The sequence below is a fragment of the Lepisosteus oculatus genome, chromosome 8 (genome assembly GCF_040954835.1).
Source record: "Lepisosteus oculatus isolate fLepOcu1 chromosome 8, fLepOcu1.hap2, whole genome shotgun sequence".
Lineage (NCBI taxonomy): Eukaryota > Metazoa > Chordata > Actinopteri > Semionotiformes > Lepisosteidae > Lepisosteus > Lepisosteus oculatus.
Window position 1 is genome coordinate 11,740,478 of NC_090703.1, and position 23,380 is coordinate 11,763,857.

Consider the following 23,380-nt stretch of genomic DNA (forward strand, 5'->3'; position numbering starts at 1 on the left):
AAAAGGGTGTCAAGTCTATAAAATGTATGTTTTATTAATAAAAAATCTAAATGGATTTATCTGATTTAACTATGAATAGCATGGGCTTTGTCATATTTGATTCACGTCATCTTTTCTTTTTCAAAGAAGGTTTGTTTCCTGGAAGACAGTTTAGCTGGTTGCTCGTCCCTTCTGATGCAATTTGAATGAGTGGACTTGAAACCGGTCGCTAAAAACAGTTCTCTGCGGTAAGTTAATTCTGAAAACACAGTCGGATAAAAACGGCAGTTTAATATGTCGAACAATAAGTATGACATGTGGAATCTGAAACGTTTGCTTATCTTGCTGTCCTGCGTTGATGGCATGCCTACTTTTCGACACCAGGCGAGGGGTCAGAAATACTAGCATATGTGGAATCTGACAACCTGTATGTGAAACTATGAAATATTTCATTACCAGAATACAGCCATCCTTAGTCTTCATGAAAATGTTGACATTCTCTCTGTTGGCTAATTGATCAGTCTTAAGTATGTTATGGCCTGTAGATGCTTTTTAAGGTGCCTGCTTTTACCATAAAAAGGCATGGTGACAGCTGATACTGCCTGATTTCTTGTCGTTCCCTAGAATCATAGCACAGTAGAGCTATGATTGGCACTCTTCCAAATCGGCTACAACTGCAAATGATGGAGACTATAGTGTGTAAATTTACAGTCATAAAATAATGTGTATCAAAAAATGTAGGATTCAGAACGAAAGCTTTTAGAGTGGCTGTGGCTGTTATAGTTTAACTTCTATGTTCTTAAAGTTGTGTGTGTATTGTCAAAAGGTGCGACTGTGGACTAAGTCGGATTCTGGAAATGACAGACAGTCAGACAGATGGCCCAGCAGGAAGGACTCCAGTAGAGCTGTATGAGAAGGTGACAGCACAGGGAGAGAAAGTCAGATCCCTGAAAGCAGAGAAAGCTCCTAAGGTACAGATAACTCATTTTACCAGCATTGTTTGGTACTCCGAATTCAAGGATAGATTATTCAAAAACAGATTTTGTGATTGTGATTTATCCATCCATCTATTTTCCAACAGCTTTTTCTAATCCGGGTTTGTTGCAGGAGCCAGAGCCTATCCCAGCAAGCAACAGGTGCAGAGCCGGGTGCACCCTAGTCAGGACAACATCTTAATCATTTTTCCAAATTAAAGTTTTCAGACTTTTTTTAAGTGGGCATCTTCAAAGATATTGGACCCAGGGCGGAGCGGTGGCTCTGTGGCTAAGGATCTGCACCTGTGGCTGGAAGGTTGCCGGTTCAAATCCTGCGGCCGCCAGAGGAATCCTACTCCGTTGGGCCCCTGAGCAAGGCCCTTAACCCCAACTGCTCCAATGGCTGACCCTGCGCTCTAACCCCAAGCTTCTCTCCCTGTGTGTGTGTGTGTCTGTGTCTCATGGAGAGCAAGCCGGGGTATGTGAAAAGATGAATTCCTAATGCAAGAAATTGTATAGGACTAATAAAGTGATGTTATGTTTTTATGAAAGGAAGGAAAACCATTTTCAGGTGTTCACTTCCACTGGGACAGCAGTAAAGTTGCTCTTTGCTTTGTTTTGTTAGGCAGATATTGAAGCTGCAGTGAAGCAGCTGTTGCAGCTGAAAGGAGACTATAAGACAGTTACAGGGCAGGACTACAAAGCCGGCTGCCCACCCAGCGATGCTCCCGCCCCACAAGACAACGGGCCCTCACCTGGCGAGGGCGAGGGCGAAGGCGAAGGCGAGGACGTGGTGGACCCCTGGAACGTGTCCACCTCGAGCGCAAAAGGGGTGGATTACGACAAACTGATTGGTGAGACACTCAGCTCTACTAAAGCACAGGAACATGTGTGAGCTGCTGCGCCTTCAATCAGCCTTCACAAACAGCTGTACACTTGGAGGAAGTTGAATTTAATTATACGGTTTCTCTCTCTCTTTTTCCACTGAATGAAAGAGAACATTTCCAATTGAGTCAAAAGAAAAAAATGTGTTTTTTGGGTGTGGGGGGTGGACTTCATCTACCCTAGTGTAGAATTGGTCATTCTTTTGAAGCTTCTTTTCAATGCTAACACTGATGGAGGGCAATCTTTACAGACAATAGTACTCAATGGTCAGTCTGCAGAGGTTGTGGAGAGTTTTAAATATCTGAGAACACGTATTGAGGCTGAGTTACACTGAGAATATAGACTACACTTTTAAGAAAGCAAATCAGAGGCTGTTTTTAATGAAAAAACTCAAAAACTTTGATGTTAGTCAAACTGTCCTAGAGATGGCATATAAAAGCCTTGTTGAGAGCATCCTGGCTTTTATCATCCAGGCTTTATACAGTTTGGTATAGAAACCTGGGGTTGAAAACTAAACTGTCCAGGATTGTGAAAATGGCTGGAAAAATAATTGGGAAACAGTAGCACCAGCTCTGCGCCTTGTCTAATAATACAGTTCTCGAAATGGCAAGGAACATCCCAGCTGATTCCACACACCCACTCCACTCTCAATTCATAATGCTCCCATCAGGAAAGCGTACAGGGTACCAAATTCAAATTCCAAAATTCTGCAATAAAACTCAATGAAGGTATGTAAATGTATCCCCCCCAAGTTTTTAATTATCCATCTATTTATGCATCACATACTGTTGTTGAGATTTCATGAGATTTTATATGACTATTATGTTTTGCTTGTGTGTTTTGTACTTCTGTGGGAGAAGCCGAAGACAAATTTCAACAGCAGTGGACAATAAAGTATCATCTATTCTTTCTATGTATTCTTCATCTGCTTGACACATCATAGCCCCTCTCTTGTTTTGGAGAGATGACCATTGTATAAGCATTCTCTTGCTTTATAACGTTGTGAACCCACAGCTCCACAGGAAGAACCGGAGCATCAGAGAAAGGATATCTTACATTAGTAACACTACATGATAAGGCACAAGACACACAGGAAGCACCCTAAGTAATGTACCCAAACCTGGGGGGTGCTGGACACATTTGAGCTTTAAACTAGCAAGATTGGACTTTTTGGGTTAAAAATGCACTTAACATCAGCCCCCTGTCTCAGCCACCTCAGTACCTTCCCTTTAAAGTACTGTTTGATCAGAAGTTTTCATGTTTTGATGTTGTATTCTGGAAAAAGAATATGCCATATAGAACATTCAGGCTATGTCAATGCAATGAAGGTTTAATATTTTGTGCTACGAAATAAGCTTTGCTGCAATCTAGGCAGTGTAAAGACAAGAATCCCTGGAGTGTCCAGAGGTTGAGCTGTGTGCTGTGTGTGACACGAGTCTGTGCCTATGATGTTTCAGTGCGGTTTGGGAGCAGTAAGATTGACCAGGATCTCGTGGATCGGATAGAGAGAGTCACAGGACAGAGACCCCATCACTTCCTTCGCAGGGGCATCTTCTTCTCTCACAGGTGACAACAGATACCCCCTTTCCTATCTGCATTATTTCGAGCTGTATCCTCTTTTTCTTTGTCCTCTCAATGTTTTATTATCATTATGTTGGTCTTCCTTTTAAAAGCTGTTCAACCACATCATTGGTTTGACTTGAGTGATGTATGGTTTTTGTTTTGATTTTTTTTCCCGGTTTTGGGAAAAAACGGGCTGTTGTGAGAAAAGGTCTCTCCCTGAATGAACACAGTCTGTCAGTAGGCCAGTTCCCTAGACAGGTGGGGGGATGATGGCTATAATTATGTTTTTTATTTTGCAGAGACATGCAGCAAATCCTGGATGCCTATGAAAACAAGAAGTCCTTTTACCTGTATACAGGCAGGGGTCCCTCCTCTGAGGCCATGCATGTGGGTCACCTCATACCTTTCATCTTCACAAAGTGAGTCCGCCTCTCCATCACTGGACCAGTGAGTTTGTGGCTTAACTTTCACCTTCTTTTACTCCTTTCTGTCATCTGCAAGTGCGTCTTTTATTACGGCCTACACATTCCATTTACATGACCTGATCTAGATAGCAGGAAAATAACAGTCCCTCCCTGTTCTCCCAGGTGGTTGCAGGACGTGTTTGATGTCCCCCTGGTCATTCAGATGACGGACGATGAGAAGTATCTGTGGAAAGACCTGTCCCTGGAGGAGTGTCATCGGTATGCTATGGAGAATGCCAAGGACATCATTGCCTGCGGTTTTGACATCAACAAGACCTTCATCTTCTCTGACCTGGACTACATGGGGTATGATCAGCTTTCCAGTTCCACTCAATTTTAAGGAGATCTGAACTACTTTGCTTCTTGGGTTACATTGCTGTAACTGTAGCACGCACTCTCTAAGTTAGATTTGTAGAGTCCAGACTTTGTCCAGAAACTGAATTCAGAGCATGTCAACTGCACTACACCAGAGGTTCCCAAAGGTTTACCCCTTTCATTCATTGGCGTCTTAAATCTCAACAGCCTCCTTTGACATTAAGACTTTACTTAAAAAGGAATTATGTAGAGAACTTACAGTTTATTATGGCTATGATTAATCAGAAACCTGTCACAGTAAAAGTCTACAGTACACACAATCTTAATCATATAGGTACTTGCGATTTTCCTTTAACATGCTTGCTGAAACCTCAGTTTTTGTTAAGTCTCATACAATCCAAATTCTCTCAGGTGCTGTGTCTTTGGGATCACAACACCTTGCACAACACGACAGCTGTTTCCCAAGTGGTGATCGACACTGACCAAACTGTATGACTGGTCAACAGGGCACTGCTGAGAGTGATTGAATGGCCAGGTCCTAATCTCGGGCTCTGAAGCCAGGTGGCGCTGTTTCAAAGCTGTGCCATGACACATTTTTTAATTGTATGTACAAACACAGCCGGGCTTCCCAACGTTGAATGAATGATATAACACTATAACTACATTTGTAATGTGGCAGAGAAGCACTGTTTTACAAGTACACTATTTGTTCTTTTGTTTGCAAGAAATACTATAATTTTTTAATTAAAAAAATTCACTTCCCTCAAAAGTTGCTCCCCTTAAGAACTTGGAAGCCCTAGACAAGGGCTTGTACTAGAGTAGTAGCTGATTTGTAACCCACAGGCTCATTCAGGGGTAACTGTTCAATAATAAATACCCTTGTATAAATGTGACCACTCCAAGGCAGATCCTAAATCCCTGTTTACTGACCCTTATAACTGTCCTCTTCACTGTGTCAAATTCAGCTTTACTAAAAGTGAATGCCAAATTTACACTTGGGTGAGTCCCAGGGCATTGGTAATGCATGAGTGCAGAGTTAAATCAGTATTTTGCTTCTGGCTGTCAAGTTGTTACTAGGTTTTGTGTTGGAATCCAGTATTCTGCCTACATATAAAGTGTGCCTTTGATTTTTCTAATCCACAGAATAAGCCCAGGCTTTTACAGGAATGTGGTAAAAATCCAGAAGCATGTAACATTCAACCAAGTAAAAGGAATCTTTGGATTTACAGACAGCGACTGCATCGGTAAGCCAAGCAACCATGTCTGACAAAAACAACATTTTTCTGACCTGTTATACTTGTTATCCCAAAAGTAAGGCTTGCATGCTATCAATGTTTTTTAAAAACGTCATTTGACTCGCCAAGCACTTACCAGTGCACCCCTCCTCTTTCTCGGAAGAAGTATAATTTAACATACATGCTGTGTTTAAAAAATAGTTTTCTTTTGATAATCAGTTTCTGTTTTTGCTAAAATGGGTGTAGTTAAAGAATAGTTGATAGAGTAGATCGCAGATGATGACGTTAACTGCACAGGGGGCAGGCTGGGCATGGTCCTGTTACTGTTGCAGGGCCCACTGTAATGTGATTTTTGCACCAGGAAAATTGGAGAGGACAGCTTCGTTTTTTAAAGTGACCTCTTCAGATGACAGGCTGAATATTACAAAGATGTAGTTTTTAAAATGCTTTCATGCTTTCCAAATGTGTCTTTGCAATCATACTGATAATTATATATTTGAGAGAAACAACTAACACCAGTTTTCACATGATGTTATTGATTTGTGTCTGGAAACCAATAATCTTTACACTATGAAAACAGCAGTGATAAGAACATGGGTAGAAAGGATATGCAGATCAGAGGAAGAAAACGCTGGAATATGTTAATTTGTGAATATGCAAGAAAATAGTGTTATATGGATTCTTTTACTTGAAACGGGTTCCTCTAATACTTCTTTTTTGTCCCTAGGAAAGATCAGCTTCCCCGCTATTCAGGCTGCTCCCTCTTTTAGTACATCATTCCCACACATCTTCAGCAACAGGAAGGATGTACAGTGTCTCATCCCCTGTGCGATTGATCAGGTCAGAAACAGAAAACCTCAGAATCAGCAGCTTGCCCTAAATTACACTGTTTAAAATGTATAACCTCCTGTGTAGTTATGTTTTTTTAGGTGCAGCGTAATCTACGATTGCTCATATTATTGTAGAATGCCACAGAAAATACCAAATGTCATGGGAAACTGCTTGATTGATGCGTAAGGTGTATCTTATTTTGCTGCTCTTGTGATCACAGAGTTTATTATTAATCTTTCCCACCACAACTCTCATATTACCTTGGCATGGATGAGATCTTCTCAGTCAGAACTATCCAATATTTCCCAACTAGCACCTCCATCAAGAGTGATGTTTCTCACACAGAGGACACTGTAACATCACAGGAACCCCAGAGCTCAAAAGGGGTCAACTGCAGTGCTAGCTGATTCAAGCCCACACAGATGATATTTAGCCAATTGAGCATCACCTGGGTAATTGCAGTCACAAACAGCTAATTACATAGCCCAGACTCAAAACAGCAGTGTCTGGACTACAGATGTCTCTACCTACCTATGAATTACTTGTTACCCCACAAAGGCTCCCTTTCATTGGCTGCATTTTAAGAGTGGGATAAAACTAATACAGACAGACTGAGACAACAGTATTTGAAATTCTGCATGGCTTATTTTTACTGTGAGGTTTAAATACCACATAATTCTCTAGGTTTTCCTTTGAAAAATTGAATTAACGTGTATAACTAAAGCAACCTTCAAAGGTACTGTAAGTAACAAGAGACAACCATTTGCTACAACTGATTGACAACTTTCTTAACTATTTAACTTGGGAAAAAATCAGTCTTGTGTTATTAAAGAAATAGAAGTGTTTCTGCCAGAGCTGGTGACCATTTCTTTAATTTTCATTACAAGATCTGCATGGCTCCTAACAAAAGGTTTTGTTTTATTAAACATGTTTGTAACGTCTGTAATTGTACTTTCATTTTCAAGGATGGCAGTCCTGTTGGCATTTATTTAGAGTAGCTGTGTGTTTTCTAGAAGCTGCATGTGTTACTGATGCTGATCCTTGTTGTGGGGCTGTGGTCACAGGACCCCTATTTCAGGATGACCCGAGATGTGGCACCCCGGATTGGGTATCCCAAACCTGCTCTGCTGCATTCCACCTTCTTCCCAGCCCTGCAGGGAGCCCAAACCAAAATGAGTGCCAGTGACCCTAACTCCTCCATCTTCCTCACAGACACAGCCAAGCAGATAAAGAACAAGGTACAGTACTTGTACTACACACAGTATAGGTGTTCACAGGCCCTCACTGCTTGCCCGGGAACTTTATCCGGATAATCAGAGCTAATGTTTGTGACAGTTATTGAAATATGTGTAGTATTCTTAATGAAAGCCATGATCATGTTACCATAGCAATGAGACAACTTTCCATGCTGGAAGAAGAAATGAGTTGTCTGTATTGTACAGTATGTGTCACAATGATGCTGACGTCCTGGAGTATTTTCAGATGTGAGGACTGTTCAGCCAGACATGAGAATGAAGTGATTATCACCTCACAGAATATTTTGCAGATGCCAGTCTTTTAATTTTAGAGCATACTAACTCTAGTCTCTTTTCAAACAAATTGAAATCAAGTTAAAGTTTAGCTGTTCATACTTGCTTAATTCAGCTGTCATAAGATTCTTTCAGAGGTGGACTGCAGTAATCCTATGAATTCAGTTCCCTTTAGATTGGATTTTTTTTTACATTGCTAGTTACATTAGCTACATTGTAATCAGCAAAAAAGTGTAATTAGTGTAAAGGCTAAAGTGGTACATTAAACAGAAGAGTATGTTAAACTGGTTCTGATTGGGGATCAGCATCACTCCTGATTTACTCTCAAGGTAAAGCTCACTGATCTTATGATGTTAAGTGAAGTGCGGCCCACCTTATTTACTTACAGATTTTTAACGACCAAAGGTACGTTTCTGGTGATGCCAGGTAATAAGAAAATGCAAAAAATGTCCCGTGCACTACATACATTCTTAAATTCATTTTTCTAGGCATGTCTTGTTTTGAAATACATGTCGTTCATCGCCGCCTCTTATAAACCCTTTTTCTTTCAGGGATTTGAGATAAAAACAGATTTTGTATTTTGTTTTTTATCAACCACTATCTGAACTGCGCTCACCCGACCATATTTCTCTCTCATCTCCTCTTGTATCGCATAATGGGTTTGCTGTAATGCTGTGAGCTGTTGCCATATATTATATTACCTGTTTGCTAATAAAGTCCCTGTGAATTTCATTCACATTCAAGTTTCTAATGCTAACTATACCCTTCTTTTCAAGGTGGACATGGTTTGTGATTGAACTTTACCATTTGCACAGACCTCTAAACTAACCAGACAGTTAGGGCTAGATAAAACCATATTGTGAACAGGGCCTTAGATCCATTCAAAGACAGGAATTATAAAAAAGACAATCTGGTATTTTAAGTAGAACTCTGTTTTAATTATTCTTTCCCTGAGCATGCAGAGATAATAGCAGATGTACAACAAGAAATAGTACTTCAGTGTATATAACTTAATTTTTTAACATTCACAATAGATCAACAAGCATGCCTTCTCTGGTGGCAAAGACACGATTGAAGAGCACAGAAAATATGGAGGCAACCCTGATGTGGATGTGTCTTTCATGTACCTGACTTTCTTCCTGGAAGATGACGAACGGCTGGAGAAAATTAGACAGGTGAGAAGGAGGCTTGATCATCCCCAAGCACTCCTGTCAGTATTTCAAGCAGTTAGCCAACAGCGTTTCTGACATTCTGGCCCTCTTATGAGGAATGAGTCTGAATGAACATTGAACCTTTTAACGGCTTATCATGAGGAAAGCACTAATTCTGTTTTGTAACACATTCTCATCCCTAAACTAGTTATGGATTCAGGGACAACTTAGTTGTGAATGTCTGTGACCCTTACTAAACATTATCTACTCCCTGATGATACAGATGTGCTTTGCAGTTGAGTTTAACGAGAAATGTGACAAATACTATTTTTGCAATCTAAAGTAGCAGTGCGTGTTCAGAATACAATTTTGGTTAAAAAATAGTGCAGTACAAGCATCTCCTTTGTGCTTTTAGCAATCATTCAAATTGTCCAACAATCATTTAGGTTTCTGTTTTCTGAAGGTTAAGTAGAGAACGTATGGAATTTTCCTTAAAGAACTGAGGTGCCATTTAATTGGCCTCAACATGTTCCTAAACATTAGGTGCTTAAAATGCTACAGTTTCTAATGAAAACAGTATTTTAACTTGAACAATACAAATATAATGCATCACGCCATTAACACATCTGCAATGTGTTGTTTCATTATGACTGATTCTGGGGCATGATTATTCTGGAAAAACCGGTGATCACATGTTGGTGAGCTAAAAGATCACATGATAGACCCGATCATCGGTTGCACGAACATGAGCTTCTCGTGTTTTTTCAGGACTATACAAGCGGAGCCCTTCTGACAGGAGAACTGAAGAAATGCTTGATAGAGACCTTACAGCCCATGATCTCAGCCCACAAAGAGAGACGCAAACTAGTAACAGATGAGACTGTGCTGCAGTTCATGACTCCCAGGAAACTGGCTTTTGACTACTAATACAAGAAGACTTCCATCTCTTAAGTATATTATTAACCCTGAGGCAAATTGTGGTTTTCAAATCCAAGGAGAGACCATCACACTGCATCAAAGACTACAGCTAAACGTGAATCGATCATGTCATCCAATGCATGGTACATGTTCAATAAAAAAGCCCATTAAATGTTATGTGCTGCTGTCATTAATTACAAGAGAAGTTCCTAATTCAGTTTCTGGGGTGTTTATTTGTTGTGGTTGTGACTGAGCAACATAGAAGTGAGTAACTGAAATAACAGAAGTCGCTGGTAAGCCTTAGTGCGGTGCATTCAATGCATAATTAACAAATGGAAAGCAACTGATTTACCATGACTAAGTCACATTTGGGAAGTCCAGCAATGTTATCTGCCTCAATGAAATGTCATTTTTTTTTAATTTATACAAGTCTATTCATAGCAAATAAAGCCTGACAGGAGATCAAAGGCTTTTTAAAAACTTAGTTGAATGCATTTTATCCCATCAATGTTTTACATTGAATTAGGATTATGTAAAAATCTACAAATAAATGTAATCTTGCACAGTGTGTACAATTTGTGATAAGTCATGTCACAAAACATAAGCTAAAACACGTATCTGAAATGCCAGCTATTTCTGACAGCTACGTGAAGGTCAGAGGAGCCAAAACGGCACAAAACGTAAAACCCTTATTAATCCCCCATTGTATACCCATACGTAAGGCTTTTGGCTACAGAGAGAACATTTCCACAACATAAGGAATCTGCTTCCAGCTTTGTGCCGTCTGATAGCACTTGCAAATACAGTACTGCACTGCTTTTATCTATTTGATCTTATTTTGGTTTACGCCCACCTTGAAAACGCCCACCTTCTGAAGAAAAGGTGATGAATCACACTGTAATCAGTTTTATTATTTGTATAATAAACTAACTGTAGTAGTCTTAGTGTTTACAATTAAAACAAAAATGGGTATAACAGCTATGAAAGCCTTGCAGGCAGACTGGAGCAAAGAGGCATCACTGAGTCTGTGAATTCCCTTTCCCAGCTATGCTGTAAGCATTTCAGATTCCCTTTTAGTCAACAGACGGAATGGCCAGACCAGAAACCAGAAAGCCATCAGGACAAGAATCACAGTACCAGACCTGCGTTCGTTCATTTGTTTTGCAGAGCTTGGGTTATTATTTTGGCGCCTTGCACTCAAATGTGCCTCAGCTGAAGACATGCTGGTTTTGCATTAAGAGAATGTGCTCATTCTATTAAAAATAAAACTTCTTTAGTGCCTTGAAGGGCTGTCTCATATTATTTCCAGTGTCTTTCCTTGTTTTTCCTGCTACAAGGAGTTCTAAGAAAAGCTGTTGACTTGATACCCTCCAGATTCTGACTTGGCCATTCCCTGGTCTACAAAGACTTGTGGAGGAGCTGTATGACCATCTCGTATGTTGCAAACACCACCATGTTGACTGGGAAGGCGCGGAGGCAGTTGAGGCCCAGGCCTTTGAAGAGGACCGTCAACCCCTCCTTCTGGATGCTTTCGGAGATGCAATGCACTATTCCGTTGTATCTTTTTTTCCTCACCCCATCCACCTGTAGCCGGGATTTGATCACGTCCATAGGAGTGCCAATGGACCAGCCACACATTCCTGCACAACCTCCTGCCACCAAAACCGCCCACCACTCTGCAAGAGAACACACAGGACCCATATTGTTAAAGAATCACACCACACGCCTCACTTGAGGTATAGGTTATTTCTAAAAGTGGGTTAGCGCAGAACAAGCAATCCTGCCAATAATTTAGAATATCCATAGCTCTTACTTATTGTTTCCTGGTAGGTTTTCAAGAGATGCTTTACCTGGCTGGTTTTTCCCAGCTGGTGTCAGCCAGTCACAGAAAACCGAGTAGGTCAGGAAGTATGTAGCAAAGGAGGGGCCATCCCGGAGACACAGAGCTGTGGCGCCCTTGTAAAGTCCCAGCATGCCTTCTTCCCTGGCGATGGTGAGCAAGCAGTGCACAGGGCTATGGTATTTGGGTTTGGAGAGCAAACCTGAGCCTTGAACAGGCCGATAAGGCTCCGTCTGACACTGAAGGCGCACTTTCACGATGTCTGCTGGAGACATCACCGATACCTTAACAGGTTAAAATAAAGATAGAGATTGTTATGCTCATAACAAGAGGCTGCTTATCAAACAGTCAAAACAAGCCACAGAAAAAAATCCTACAACACATTGTTTTTCTTAAACAATTCCCCAGTAGTACATACAGAACTTATGTAATGCCTTCCTGTTAGTAAGCCTGGTCTAATTTAGATAATAAAAATAATTTTAATGTATCCCCTGTAATTGGGGCCACCTAATTGTTCAGGATTCCAAAAACCTATCCAACCTGAATGCTGATTTCCTGTACTAAGATTTTGTGTTTAGAGATTACTGTTACTATTACTAATTCCTAAACTTTAAAATCCAAAGAGAAAGCAAAAGAGATAGAGCAGGAAGACTAATTTTAGTTAGCTAAAAAAAATGTCAAAATGAAAAAGGATACAAGGAATGTTGCCATTTTCGCCAAAAAATAAAAGCAAAAGCCCCATGTGTCGGAGGTGCCGTATGAGTAGAGACTGCAAGGTGAAGCGCCAAGACTTGTCTTTCCACAGACCAGACCCCACATGTGTGTTCTCTACCTGTGCCACACCTGCCACCAGCCCAGCCAGGAAAATGTCACTCTTGGAGGTGGGGGCTTCCAGACTGCCACAGCGCACTTGACGCAGACACTGCAGGCAGTTCCTGTAGGTGCCGAAGGTCACAGAAGAGCTAATGGACACCGTGATCAAAGGCATTGTTAGGCCTTTGAAAAACCCATTGACCTGCACAAGAGTGAGAACCCTGGGTTAGGCACTGGATGCTGTGTCACCTGTTTGATGCAGTAGAGCCATTTTTATTATCAGGTGCAGAATGCTACAGTGCTCACCCCTTCTTTTTTCGCAATGGTGTGAATGCATTGCCATGCCCCCAACAATTTTCTTTCCGTTTGTATTCTCACCTGAAGAACAGAGTTTATTTTACTACACTGAAGAACAGGCACAACAACCACAATATTTCTCCCATGAGAATGCAGGATATACCTTAACCGTGTCCAGGGGATAACCCACAACCACTCCGAGGGCTCCTACGGAAAAGTGAAAGTTAATATACAGCACAATCCATCTTAGTAAATGCCCCAACCACAAGTGTAAAGAAGATCCTTTCTCACATAATGTAAATCACTACAGAGGTTTATATATAGATCTTACAACTGCATTTCCTCAATCTCATTTTAGACACATTTTTGAATGTTCCTTAAACAACTTCCATAAATTTATAATTTAGGTCAGGGTGCTTCAACTAACCTGGAGAGCCTCAGGCCACTATGTTTCGTAAGTCACCATAATCCTCCACTTTCTGAGGATATGGAACAGTTCTACTGAAATCAATTAAACAGGTGGTTTATTAAATTAAGAAGACTGGGGCTCCCCAGGACCAGGGCTGGATGTAATATGGTTTAGGTAATGTCTTCTGAAGATGCTTTTAATTAAAGCAGGAACACTTTGAAAAATACTGATGCAACAAATGTTACTCCAACCATGACTTGTGTTTACTGACACTTGTCTGGAAAAGGTCCAATAGTGTCCAGATTTCCATCAGTTTAGCCTCCTTTCAACCTTTCCCTCCCTTATTTTCACATTTTCCTCAACCCCCCTTTTGCCCCATATTGCTGCTCTCTTGGTCCTACCTACTGTACATTTCTGCCTTTGACATCAGTTTTCTTTTTTTTCAGTGCGTAATTAACCTCTACTTGTCTTCAGCAGCTTGTGCACTAACTGGGGAGTGGAGAGCTCAAGTCTTTTAAATTGTCCCGGTTTCTGTCTGAGCCCTTGAATCACACAGCTTTAATTGGATTGATTGTACAGCCTCTCTGACTGAGAAAGCATTTAGAGACTTCATAGCAGGAAATTAAATTCCTTCATTCCACAATAGAGGTGATATAATTGTATGTCCTGTCGTAGATCCTTACACTGTTGAGGGCTTGGAATAATGTACAGTCTGTGCTACAATAATGAATCTCAAACTTTTACAAAATGAGATGTCAGAAAATAGTGGACTAGCAATGACATGCTAAAAATATACTGGAAAAATGCACTGCCTTTTTTATGGATAACACAAATAAGAAACTTGAGGGAATTAAATCAAACAAAACACAATATAAGATTGAACGAGTCTCTCCTAGTAGGAAGCCTCTGTTATTTATTTTGAAATGTTATAATAAACACCTGCCACTACATGGACTTCAATGGAAAAAAGGAAAGCAAAAGAGGTTTGTAATTATAAACATTGCTTCAAACCCTTTCCAACCCATTACAGTGTAAATACCTAAGGGTAAATAAGGAGCAATTCAGGGCATGTAATAAAGGTTCTATAATGTTAACCAAAACAAGTAATAAAGACCTGTTGATTTACATTCCAAAGCAAGGAAAGGATTTAACAAATGCCAACACCACAAACTCCGTTTTAAAATTGATAAGGCTTACCAGACCACAATATCGCCAGCCTTTAATGCCGCATGCCATCTAACACCGTCTATAAATTAATCCTATGAAATCGTGGTCTGTTGAAGTGTTCAAGGTCATCAGCATTTGTCTGTGTTGTACACCACTCGCTAACCAAACAGAAATTAAGGACTAGGCCTGTTTCAACACCTGTATTGTATCACGAGTTGCACAATCCCGTGGTCCTTGTGACTGAGACAAAATGCGGTCATGTCACGATCAGAAATTAAATACAGTAGTTAAATTTCATTTTCTCTTGAATCGGATGATAAAAAAACTCCCAAATCCCCAAGGTCCGAGTGAACACTAGGGAATAGCAAAATAATATCGACTCGAACGCCATAATGTTGAAAAATTACACTGTATGCTTATTGTCTTACCGATGTTATTTATTTCTTGGTGTTTAGAAAAAAGAAGCAGAATATATGGGAAGAATATACAATGGGGTTATTTTTAATTTTAAAACGTTACAGAATACACGACTGATTGAACGATACACAAGGCTGACGCAAATATTTGAATAAACATATCTGTCACAAAAGGTGTCTTGACCTCTACAGTGAGCTATTAGTATTACATTTATGCGGTAACTTCATATTACGTTACATTTCCAAGAACAAATGAAAGGCAAATGAAAGAAAATCAATTTTCAACTATCAATAACAGGCTATTGCATAAAACTGGTAACAGAATGCCGCTTTACCTCCAACAGACCCGGCTAAAAAATCGACTACATGCATCGCTCTTCCTCCCAAAGAAAAACTGAGCTTGTCTTTTGCTTAATGTAACTAGCTTCAAGCTACTGGTCTTTCGCGTATGCAAACCGGAAAAAATATACGTATACTAAACTACACAGGATGCTAAAACGGCTCTCTTTTGATTAGGCCGCTGTTCATCATAGTTTAGAAAAAGCGTATCTTTGATAACAGCAGAAAGCAACTGCTTTTGGGGCATAATAAGCCCTTTTAAAATGAATAATTAGGGCTGAAAAATTCTGATACCAGCTCCTCCGAACACTGCTTGTTACAAAACAGCCCTTACGACTATTGCCGAAAAGTGCCGAGGCAGTTCGTTCGTATGCCATCGTCTAAAAAAAAACACCCAAGTAAATCGCGTTTTTTTCTTTTAACCCTTCATCGACCGATTCTGTTACCTTTTCTAATGATCCGGAACGGACTGCCACCAGAAGGTCTATTACAGCAAAATGCATGGATTCCGCTAAAAAGAACTCACACGGTGTTTTTAAATGTATTTAAATATATACAGTCCACTGAATAAACATAATGTGCGGACGTATACTGTATACGTTAATGAGCTGGAGTTGTTATCCTAGCTGAATTCCTCTTCTTTACGAATACAGCAATGTAAACGTTCGTAGTTTAAGTGGGTAGCTGCGTCAGCATGCGTAGACTGCAAAGGAACAAGTAATAGGTTTAACTTACTGTAACGCCCTCGCCTGGTGGTGAGGAGGAAGCGCCCCTAGGCGCTCGTAGTACCGCTGGGCATGCTGGGAGTGGTAGCCGGGGAGAGTCTGAGGGTCAGCACGATGACCAGCGGCTGACCCTGCCTGTGTAAATAATATCCTAGTAATTCTAGTGCCCTGTGTAGTCCTGTAAAAGTAGAGTGTGTTGTTAGGTAATTGCCACCCTAACTGTGTGTACGTGTTCGTCAGTCTCCTCATGTGTGTGTAGATCCTGTGTTTGGTTTTGGTGTGGTTGTAAAATAAAGCCAGTGCTTGGTTAATCGCGTCTCCACTGTTCTTTAGTTCTGAAAAAGAACCTGCCAAACGCTACATTGGTGTCAGAAGCGGGCAGAATGAACAACTCGTGGCAGACACTACCCGATTCCATAAAGCGCCGGCTGACGCTGGAAGACGCAGAACCCATCGGCGGCGCACATAGGGAGCCTGAGCAACTCCTGGGTGCGACAGGTGGCCACAGCCCTTACCAGGGCTACCCAGTAGTGGTCCCGCCAGTAGAATTGGGGCGGCCGCCCCGGAGAGAGGATGCCCTCCCTGCCGGAGCCGATCAGCGATTCCCACACCCATCGGCGCGGGTGCGACCAGGTCGCTACGATGGTGAGGCGCCTTGGGAGACCTATGAGGCGCAGTTCCAGCTCGCGGCCCGGACGAATGGCTGGAGCCGGGCGGAGATGGCCGGCCACCTGGCGGCGGCGCTGGAAGGAGCGGCCTGCCAGGTGCTCCTGGATGTCCCGGAGGAGGACAGAGGCGACTACACGGCGCTGGCAGCAGCCCTCCAGCTGCGCTTCGGTGTAGAGGAGGCGCCGGACTTGATGCGGGAGAGGCTGGCCCTGCGGCGGCGCCGACCAGGAGAGCGACTGGGCCCGGTCGCCGCGGATGTCATGTTCCTCGCCCGCAGAGGATACCCAACTTTCCCCCGGGAGGCTCAGCGGGAGATGGCTCTCCAGGCCTTTCTCAAGGCCCTCTCACCCGAGGAGCTGCGGCGCCACGTGCAGCTGGCCGCGCCAACATCGCTGGAGCAGGCCTTGGCCCTTGCTACACGGGCTGAGGTAGTGTTCGGGGTGACTGGCAGCGCCAGCAGATGCAGTGCGCCCTGCCGGCTGACCGAGGCGGCGACGGAGGAATCCAGCGAGGGGGAAGAGGAGCCAGCCCGTGCAGCGACCGCCGCGGAACAGCCCCACACGCTGATTTGCGACCGCTGCGGGAAAAGAGGACACCGAGCCCGGTTCTGCTGGGCACCCGAACCTCGCTCGATCGGCGTCGGGAAACGGGAACGGGGCGGCTCAGCGCGGGGAAGGCCGCCCTTGAACACCTCAACCCCCGCTCCGGAGAGCGCTGTAAAAACCGGCGCCCCTCACGCCACCGTGGGGCGAGTCGGCTGTAGCCGGGGCCTGTACCTCCACTGCCGGATTGAGGACCAACCCTGCCTGGCCCTACTCGACACCGGTTCATCAGTGACCCTACTTCGGCCGGGCGTTCTCCCCGACACCGAGGGCACCAACCCCCCAGGATGGGAGGCCTCCAGCCTGCGGCTGAGGACCGTGACGGGACAGCTCGCTGCAGTCCGGGGGAAACTGGTGCTTGCCTTCGGTCTGGGTGCAGCGACGGTGCGCCACCCCTGCTACCTTGCACCCATCCAGGAGGACTGCATTCTGGGGCTGGACCTACTGCAGCGAGTGGGGGCCAGGTTGGACTTGGACCGGCAGGAGTTGGTGTGGCAGGGGGAGCGACTGCACCTGGTGGAGGGCAGGTCCGGCGAAGGCCGAGGGACGCGGGCTTGCCAGAGCCGGGGGAACAAGAGGCAGCGGCGGCGGCGGCGGCGGCGTCAGTCGCCGGGGCAGACCAGGCCTGCGAGCCGGGGAGCGAGCGTGCCGGATCCTGCCCCTGAGTCGGCCGGGGGGCCAGACAAGGCGGCGGCGGGGGCCGAGCGGTGCGTGGAAGCGAAGCGTGCCGTTGAGGACCTCTTCCAGCGGAGCTGCGAGGGCCTCGATCAGGACCAGCGGCAGCGGCTCCGGGAGCTACTCGCCCAGAACGAAGACCTCTTTGCGGCGAGGGATGAGGACTGCACCCGCACTGCCCTGGTCCAACACGAGATCAACACCGGCGACGCTCGGCCCATCCGCATCCCACCAGGACGCATGGTCCACGCCAAGCGGACCGCCGCCGAGGAAAAGATCCGGGAGATGGCCGCAGCGGGGGTGATTGAGCCCTCCGCGAGCCCGTGGTCGGCGCCAGCCGTACTGGTTAAAAAAAAAGACGGCTCGTGGAGGTTCTGCGTCAACTACCGCAAGCTGAACGAGGTCACCCGGAAAGATTCCTACCCCCTGCCGAGGATAGATGACGCCCTGGACTACATCACCGGGTCGACCTGGTTCAGCTCCCTGGACCTCCGCTGCGGCTACTGGCAGGTACCGCTTGCTCCCGATGCTCGCCCGAAGACGGCCTTTTCCATCGGCCAGGGCCTCTGGCAGTTTACTGTCATGCCTTTTGGCCTGTGCAATGCCCCGGCGACGTTCGAGAGACTGATGGAGAGGGTGCTGGCATCGGTCCCGCGGAACCAGTGCGTGTTATATCTGGACGATCTGCTGGTTCATGCACGGAGTTTCGACCAGGCCTTGACGAACCTCCAGGCGGTGCTGGCCTGCATCCGCCGTGCTGGCCTGAGGCTCAACCCCCGCAAGTGCGAGCTCCTGCGGCGGGAGGTGACCTTCCTGGGACATGTTGTTGGACCGCGAGGGGTGGCTACGGACCCAGGTAAGGTCGCTGCAGTGAGGGGCTGGCCGACTCCACGCACCGTCGCGGAGCTCCGCAGCTTTCTGGGGTTGGCCTCGTACTATCGGAGGTTCGTCCGGGACTTTGCCAGCATCGCCGCCCCGCTGCACCGCCTCACCGACAAGGGCCGCCGTTTTGACTGGGACTCGGGCTGTGAGACTGCCTTTGGCCGGTTGCGCGAAGCTCTGGTGGGGGCCCCCGTGCTGGCCTACCCCGACCCGCGGTTGCCGTATATTCTCGACACCGACGCGAGTGACTCGGGGGTGGGGGCGGTGTTGGCGCAGGAGGGGCCGGATGGGGAGCGCGTAGTGGCTTACTACAGTCGGGCTCTGACTAGGCCTGAGCGGAACTACTGCGTGACCCGTCGCGAGCTGCTGGCGGTGATGGCGGCGGTCCACCATTTCAGGCCGTACCTGTTCGGGACCCGGTTCCGGTTGAGGACCGACCATGCGTCCCTCACCTGGCTGCTCCACTTTAAGGAGCCAGAGGGACAGATGGCGCGATGGATAGAGATCCTGCAGGAGTACGACTTCACTGTCGTGCACCGTGCGGGGTCTCGCCATCTCAATGCCGACGCTCTCTCGCGACGCCCCTGCGAGGCCGCGGACTGCCATCACTGCGCCCGGCGGGAGCAGCGTGAGGAGGCTGTCCGCACCGTGGCGGGGGTGAGCGCCGCGGCCACGGCCCGGGAGGGGCCGCTGGGGGTGGGCCTGCCAGACCTGGCGCAGCGTCAGGCAGCTGATCCTGACGTGGGCCCGGTGCTCCGCTGGAGGGCAGCAGGAGTGCGGCCTACACGAGAGGAGCTCGCCCCGCACCCGAAGTCCGTCAAGGCCCTCTGCGCCCTGTGGGAGGCCTTGGAGGTAAAGGACGGGGTGCTGCGCCGGGGGTGGCGGGTACCCTCCAGTGGCGAGGTACGGTGGCAGCTAGTGGTGCCTCGGTCGCTCCGCGGGGCGGTGCTCCGAGCGGTGCACGGCCAACCGGGTGTGGGGCACTTCGGCGGTAAAAAAACCCTGCAGCGTCTCCGAGGCCATTTTTATTGGGGTCTTTGCCACCGGGACGTGGATCGGTACTGCCGAACGTGTGCGGTGTGCGTGGCGCAGAAGGGTCCCCCCGAGCGCTCTCGGGCCCCCCTCCAACAACACCAGGTGGGGGCTCCTATGGAGCGGGTGGGAGTGGACGTTTTGGGCCCGTTTCCGCGCACCGAGGCCGGGAACCGCTACGTCTTGGTGGCCATGGATTACTTTACGAAGTGGCCAGAGGCCTACGCCCTCCCGGACCAGAGTGCCCCCACGGTGGCCGATGCACTGCTGGAGGGGATGTTTGCCAGGCTGGGGGTGCCGGAGGAGTTACACAGTGACCAGGGGCGTAACTTCGAGTCCCAGGTCTTCGCCAGGGTGTGCCAGCGCCTGGGGATTACTAAGACGCGGACCACCCCGCTGCATCCTCAGAGCGACGGGTTGGTAGAGCGGTTTAATCGGACGCTCGCCACCCAGCTGGCCACCCTGGTGTCCCGGCACCAACGGGACTGGGACCGCCACCTCCCCCTTGCGCTCTGGGCGTACAGGACCGCAGTCCAGGAATCCACCGGGTGCACCCCGGCCTCGCTCATGCTGGGCCGGGAAATGCGAACACCGGTGGACCTGGTCTTCGGCCCGCCGCCCGGAGACGGGTCGGCACCTCCGGCTGGACCGGACTACGAGTGGGACCTGCGGCAGCGGATGCAGCGGGTGCACAGCTTTGCACGGACCCACCTGACACAGGCGGGGGTCCGGCAGAAGCGGTACTACGACCTGCGCTGCAGGGGGCCTGCCTTCCAGCCCGGGGACTCGGTTTGGGTGTACAACCCGCGGCGCCGCAAAGGCCTCAGTCCTAAGCTGGCGCCGTCGTGGGAGGGGCCCGCTGAGGTACTCGGGGTGGTGGGCGAGGTCTGCTACCGTGTCCGGTTGCGAACACGGGGGAGAGTGGTGGTCCTGCACCGAGACCGCCTGGCCCCCTACCGGGCCCGGGAGGAGGAGCCGTGTGGGGAGGCTCCAGAGGAGCAGCCGGGGCCGGAGCCGGCCGATAGTGGGGCGTCCGTGGATCGCCAGCCGTCACCGCGGCGCAGCGGCCGCTCACGCAGGGTTCCGCAGCAGTTGGCCGAATACGAGTACAGCCTGAGGGGGGTGTTCGACGTCGGCGAGACGCCAGACGCTTCAGGTGGGGGCAGTGTAACGCCCTCGCCTGGTGGTGAGGAGGAAGCGCCCCTAGGCGCTCGTAGTACCGCTGGGCATGCTGGGAGTGGTAGCCGGGGAGAGTCTGAGGGTCAGCACGATGACCAGCGGCTGACCCTGCCTGTGTAAATAATATCCTAGTAATTCTAGTGCCCTGTGTAGTCCTGTAAAAGTAGAGTGTGTTGTTAGGTAATTGCCACCCTAAATGTGTGTACGTGTTCGTCAGTCTCCTCATGTGTGTGTAGATCCTGTGTTTGGTTTTGGTGTGGTTGTAAAATAAAGCCAGTGCTTGGTTAATCGCGTCTCCACTGTTCTTTAGTTCTGAAAAAGAACCTGCCAAACGCTACATTACTATGTGAAAAGGGTGGAAGTAAAGAAAACCGGGTCATGGGGTTCACTGAATTGACGATGGTCTCTTACAAACGTAAAGTTAATTTTCCAAACATATTAACAAAAGCAGGAAAACAATAACAATGCGAGCATTAGCTTGGGACGTCTTCTCACAGTTTGTTGGAGCAAGGAGAATGCATTTCAACAAAAACATCCTGCTCCCCCCTTTTCAGCGTTTTTGGTAAACAACAGTGCCACGTGTTCAGAAGGCTTACACTGATTCTATGTTTGCATCGGGCATTTTCAGCATACCAGTCTGCATTCAGGAAAGTGCAAAACAGCCGAAAGAACTGAACTCTTTCTTTGTTTTACAGAAACAAGAACCTCACTGTGTCTGCCAGTTGCTTAATCAAACCAACATATTGTTCATTAGTATTATTTCATTAGCGACTACAACATCAAAGGACTTTGCATACTTGGTGAGAAAAGGCTGGCTCAACCCATTGGGTTAATGTTAAGCTCCTGGCCACATGATAAGACGGCTTGAACCCCCTCTTCAGAGAGGAGTTAACCAGAGATACTTGCAAGAGGGAGAAGAGATGCTTGAGACAAATGTGAAAAGAGGCATTTGAGTTCTGTTTATGTAGCTAGTTTGGTGGTGATGGTGATGAGGTGCAGCTGTGTGATATTGGCTTGTTATTATCCCTCCTGAAGGTCAGTTAATAACTTCCATACAGTAAATTAAGCCTTCAGTTTGAAATAGTGTGTGGTAACAGCAAAGATACTCCTCTGAAATTCATTCCCATCCATAATTTAACGGATTTGTGTAAAACACAAATTATGAAGCTTTTGTTTATTGAACTACTTTTTGTGTATTGCCAGAAGGGTCTTTTGGGTGAAGAAATAATCTTATGATGCTGACCAAAGAACTAAGGTTATATGTTCTCTTGAGTTTGAACTAGTCACAATTTAACAAATCTTGCTTCACTTTGCTGGGTTACAAAAGGTGCAACTAACAACTAAAAGCAAGACACAGTAGTCAGCTAAAACCAGAATTACCCTTTCTGTTGTATCAACCAAGGCCCAACAAATAAACTAACCCACCCCCTTGTTGCTACTGTACACTTGCAGGTAATTGCAGTAAGAAACAGGTAGGCACAGATTTTTAAGGTTCAAGTAGGAATTAATTTAAGAAAAAAAACCCTGTTTATATCAATGGTTAAAAAGTATCAAACATAGAAACTCCATCGCTTTATGATCAGCTATTCCTCCAGCTAGTAGACAATAAAGTACTTATTGTGCAAAATGCAGAAGAGGTGCACATCAGACAGCTAGTGAATTTCCAGCTCCTGAGGGCTTGCTGTATCACTAAAGCATTTGTTTTTGAAGGTGTGGGACCTGAGTCACAAGCTGCTTTCAGCATTCAAACCTATGATTCTTTATTTTTAATGATAAATATATTTCATGTAGCACTTCTTATGTCAGGAAATTAGAAAGCACTTTACAGCAGGGTAACAAATCAACAGTAAGAAGATAGAAAGAGAAAGAGCATACTGAGACAAAATACAGCATTTTGTATCAAAATTCAGGAAAATTTAAAAAATGCTCTGTTTCCTGTAAAAATGGTTATAAATGACTTTTGAAGACAGATAGAGACAGGGAAGCCTCAGTCTCTGGTAGAGTGGTCCACATCTGGGATTGTCTAAAAAACAAAACTTAAACTGTGGTGTAGCATCTTGTCACTGAAACACAGGAAGAAAGTATGTAAAGATTGGATATGTGCATAATAGTCCAGCAAATCTTTGAAACAAAGCAGGAGAAGGAATTTTAACATCACTTTATTAACCCTTTACAATTTCTTGCATTAGGAATTCTCTTTTCACATACCCCAGCTTGCTCTCCATGAGACACACAGATTGGGAGAGAGCATGGGGTTAGAGCACAGGGTCTCCCATTGTACAGCACCCCTGGAGCAGTTGGGGTTAAGGGCCTTGCTTAAGAGCCTAATGGAGTAGGATTCCTCTGCCAGCTGTGGGATATGAACTGGCAACCTTGTAGCCACAGGCACAGATCCTTAGCCACAGAGCCACCACTCCGCCCCAAATTTGAAGTCTGTCGTAAATGACACTAGGAACTCATGTGGGAATGCTTGGGGAGGAATGATTTTAAT

At 46.1% G+C, this 23,380-nt stretch overlaps 2 protein-coding genes across 4 annotated transcripts; one reads left to right on the plus strand and one right to left on the minus strand.

The window, feature by feature from the left end:
- The first annotated feature begins 119 nt into the window (after positions 1-119).
- On the plus strand, positions 120-10,021 carry wars1 (tryptophanyl-tRNA synthetase 1). Its single transcript, XM_006632242.3, has 11 exons — positions 120-227; positions 806-950; positions 1,579-1,807; positions 3,296-3,404; positions 3,701-3,820; positions 3,989-4,171; positions 5,324-5,424; positions 6,143-6,255; positions 7,311-7,484; positions 8,810-8,950; positions 9,695-10,021. Exons 2-11 carry the CDS (start codon positions 837-839, stop codon positions 9,851-9,853), a joined length of 1,443 nt encoding a protein of 480 aa, XP_006632305.2. The 5' UTR covers positions 120-227; positions 806-836; the 3' UTR covers positions 9,854-10,021.
- Positions 8,692-21,393, minus strand: slc25a47b (solute carrier family 25 member 47b). Of its 3 annotated transcripts, XM_015350261.2 has the most exons (7): positions 15,122-15,507; positions 14,799-14,813; positions 12,958-13,001; positions 12,804-12,875; positions 12,517-12,699; positions 11,695-11,968; positions 8,692-11,520 (listed from the first exon to the last, which is right to left on the minus strand). In XM_015350261.2, exons 1-7 carry the CDS (start codon positions 15,156-15,158, stop codon positions 11,243-11,245), a joined length of 903 nt encoding a protein of 300 aa, XP_015205747.1. In that variant the 5' UTR covers positions 15,159-15,507; the 3' UTR covers positions 8,692-11,242. The 3 variants fall into 3 exon arrangements, with proteins under 3 accessions (XP_015205747.1, XP_015205748.2, XP_006632458.1); XM_015350262.2 differs by lacking the exons at positions 14,799-14,813; positions 15,122-15,507 and adding an exon at positions 21,233-21,393; XM_006632395.3 differs by lacking the exon at positions 14,799-14,813 and having other exon boundaries at positions 15,122-15,506.
- Positions 21,394-23,380: the final 1,987 nt, after the last annotated feature.

What these genes read in the sequence shown, in the direction of transcription:
- wars1 (XM_006632242.3), top strand. Translation starts at nt 837, where the DNA reads ATGACAGACAGTCAGACAGATGGCCCAGCAGGAAGGACTCCAGTAGAG. An exon ending in AAGCAGAGAAAGCTCCTAAG is followed by an intron (nt 951 to 1,578) that starts GTACAGATAACT and finishes TTGTTTTGTTAG; the next exon opens with GCAGATATTGAAGCTGCAGT. An exon ending in TCCCCTGTGCGATTGATCAG is followed by an intron (nt 6,256 to 7,310) that starts GTCAGAAACAGA and finishes CTGTGGTCACAG; the next exon opens with GACCCCTATTTCAGGATGAC.
- slc25a47b (XM_015350261.2), bottom strand. Translation starts at nt 15,158, where the DNA reads ATGCATGTAGTCGATTTTTTAGCCGGGTCTGTTGGAG. An exon ending in ATCCCCTGGACACGGTTAAG is followed by an intron (nt 12,876 to 12,957) that starts GTATATCCTGCA and finishes TCTGTTCTTCAG; the next exon opens with GTGAGAATACAAACGGAAAG. An exon ending in CCATTGCGAAAAAAGAAGGG is followed by an intron (nt 12,700 to 12,803) that starts GTGAGCACTGTA and finishes ACTCTTGTGCAG; the next exon opens with GTCAATGGGTTTTTCAAAGG.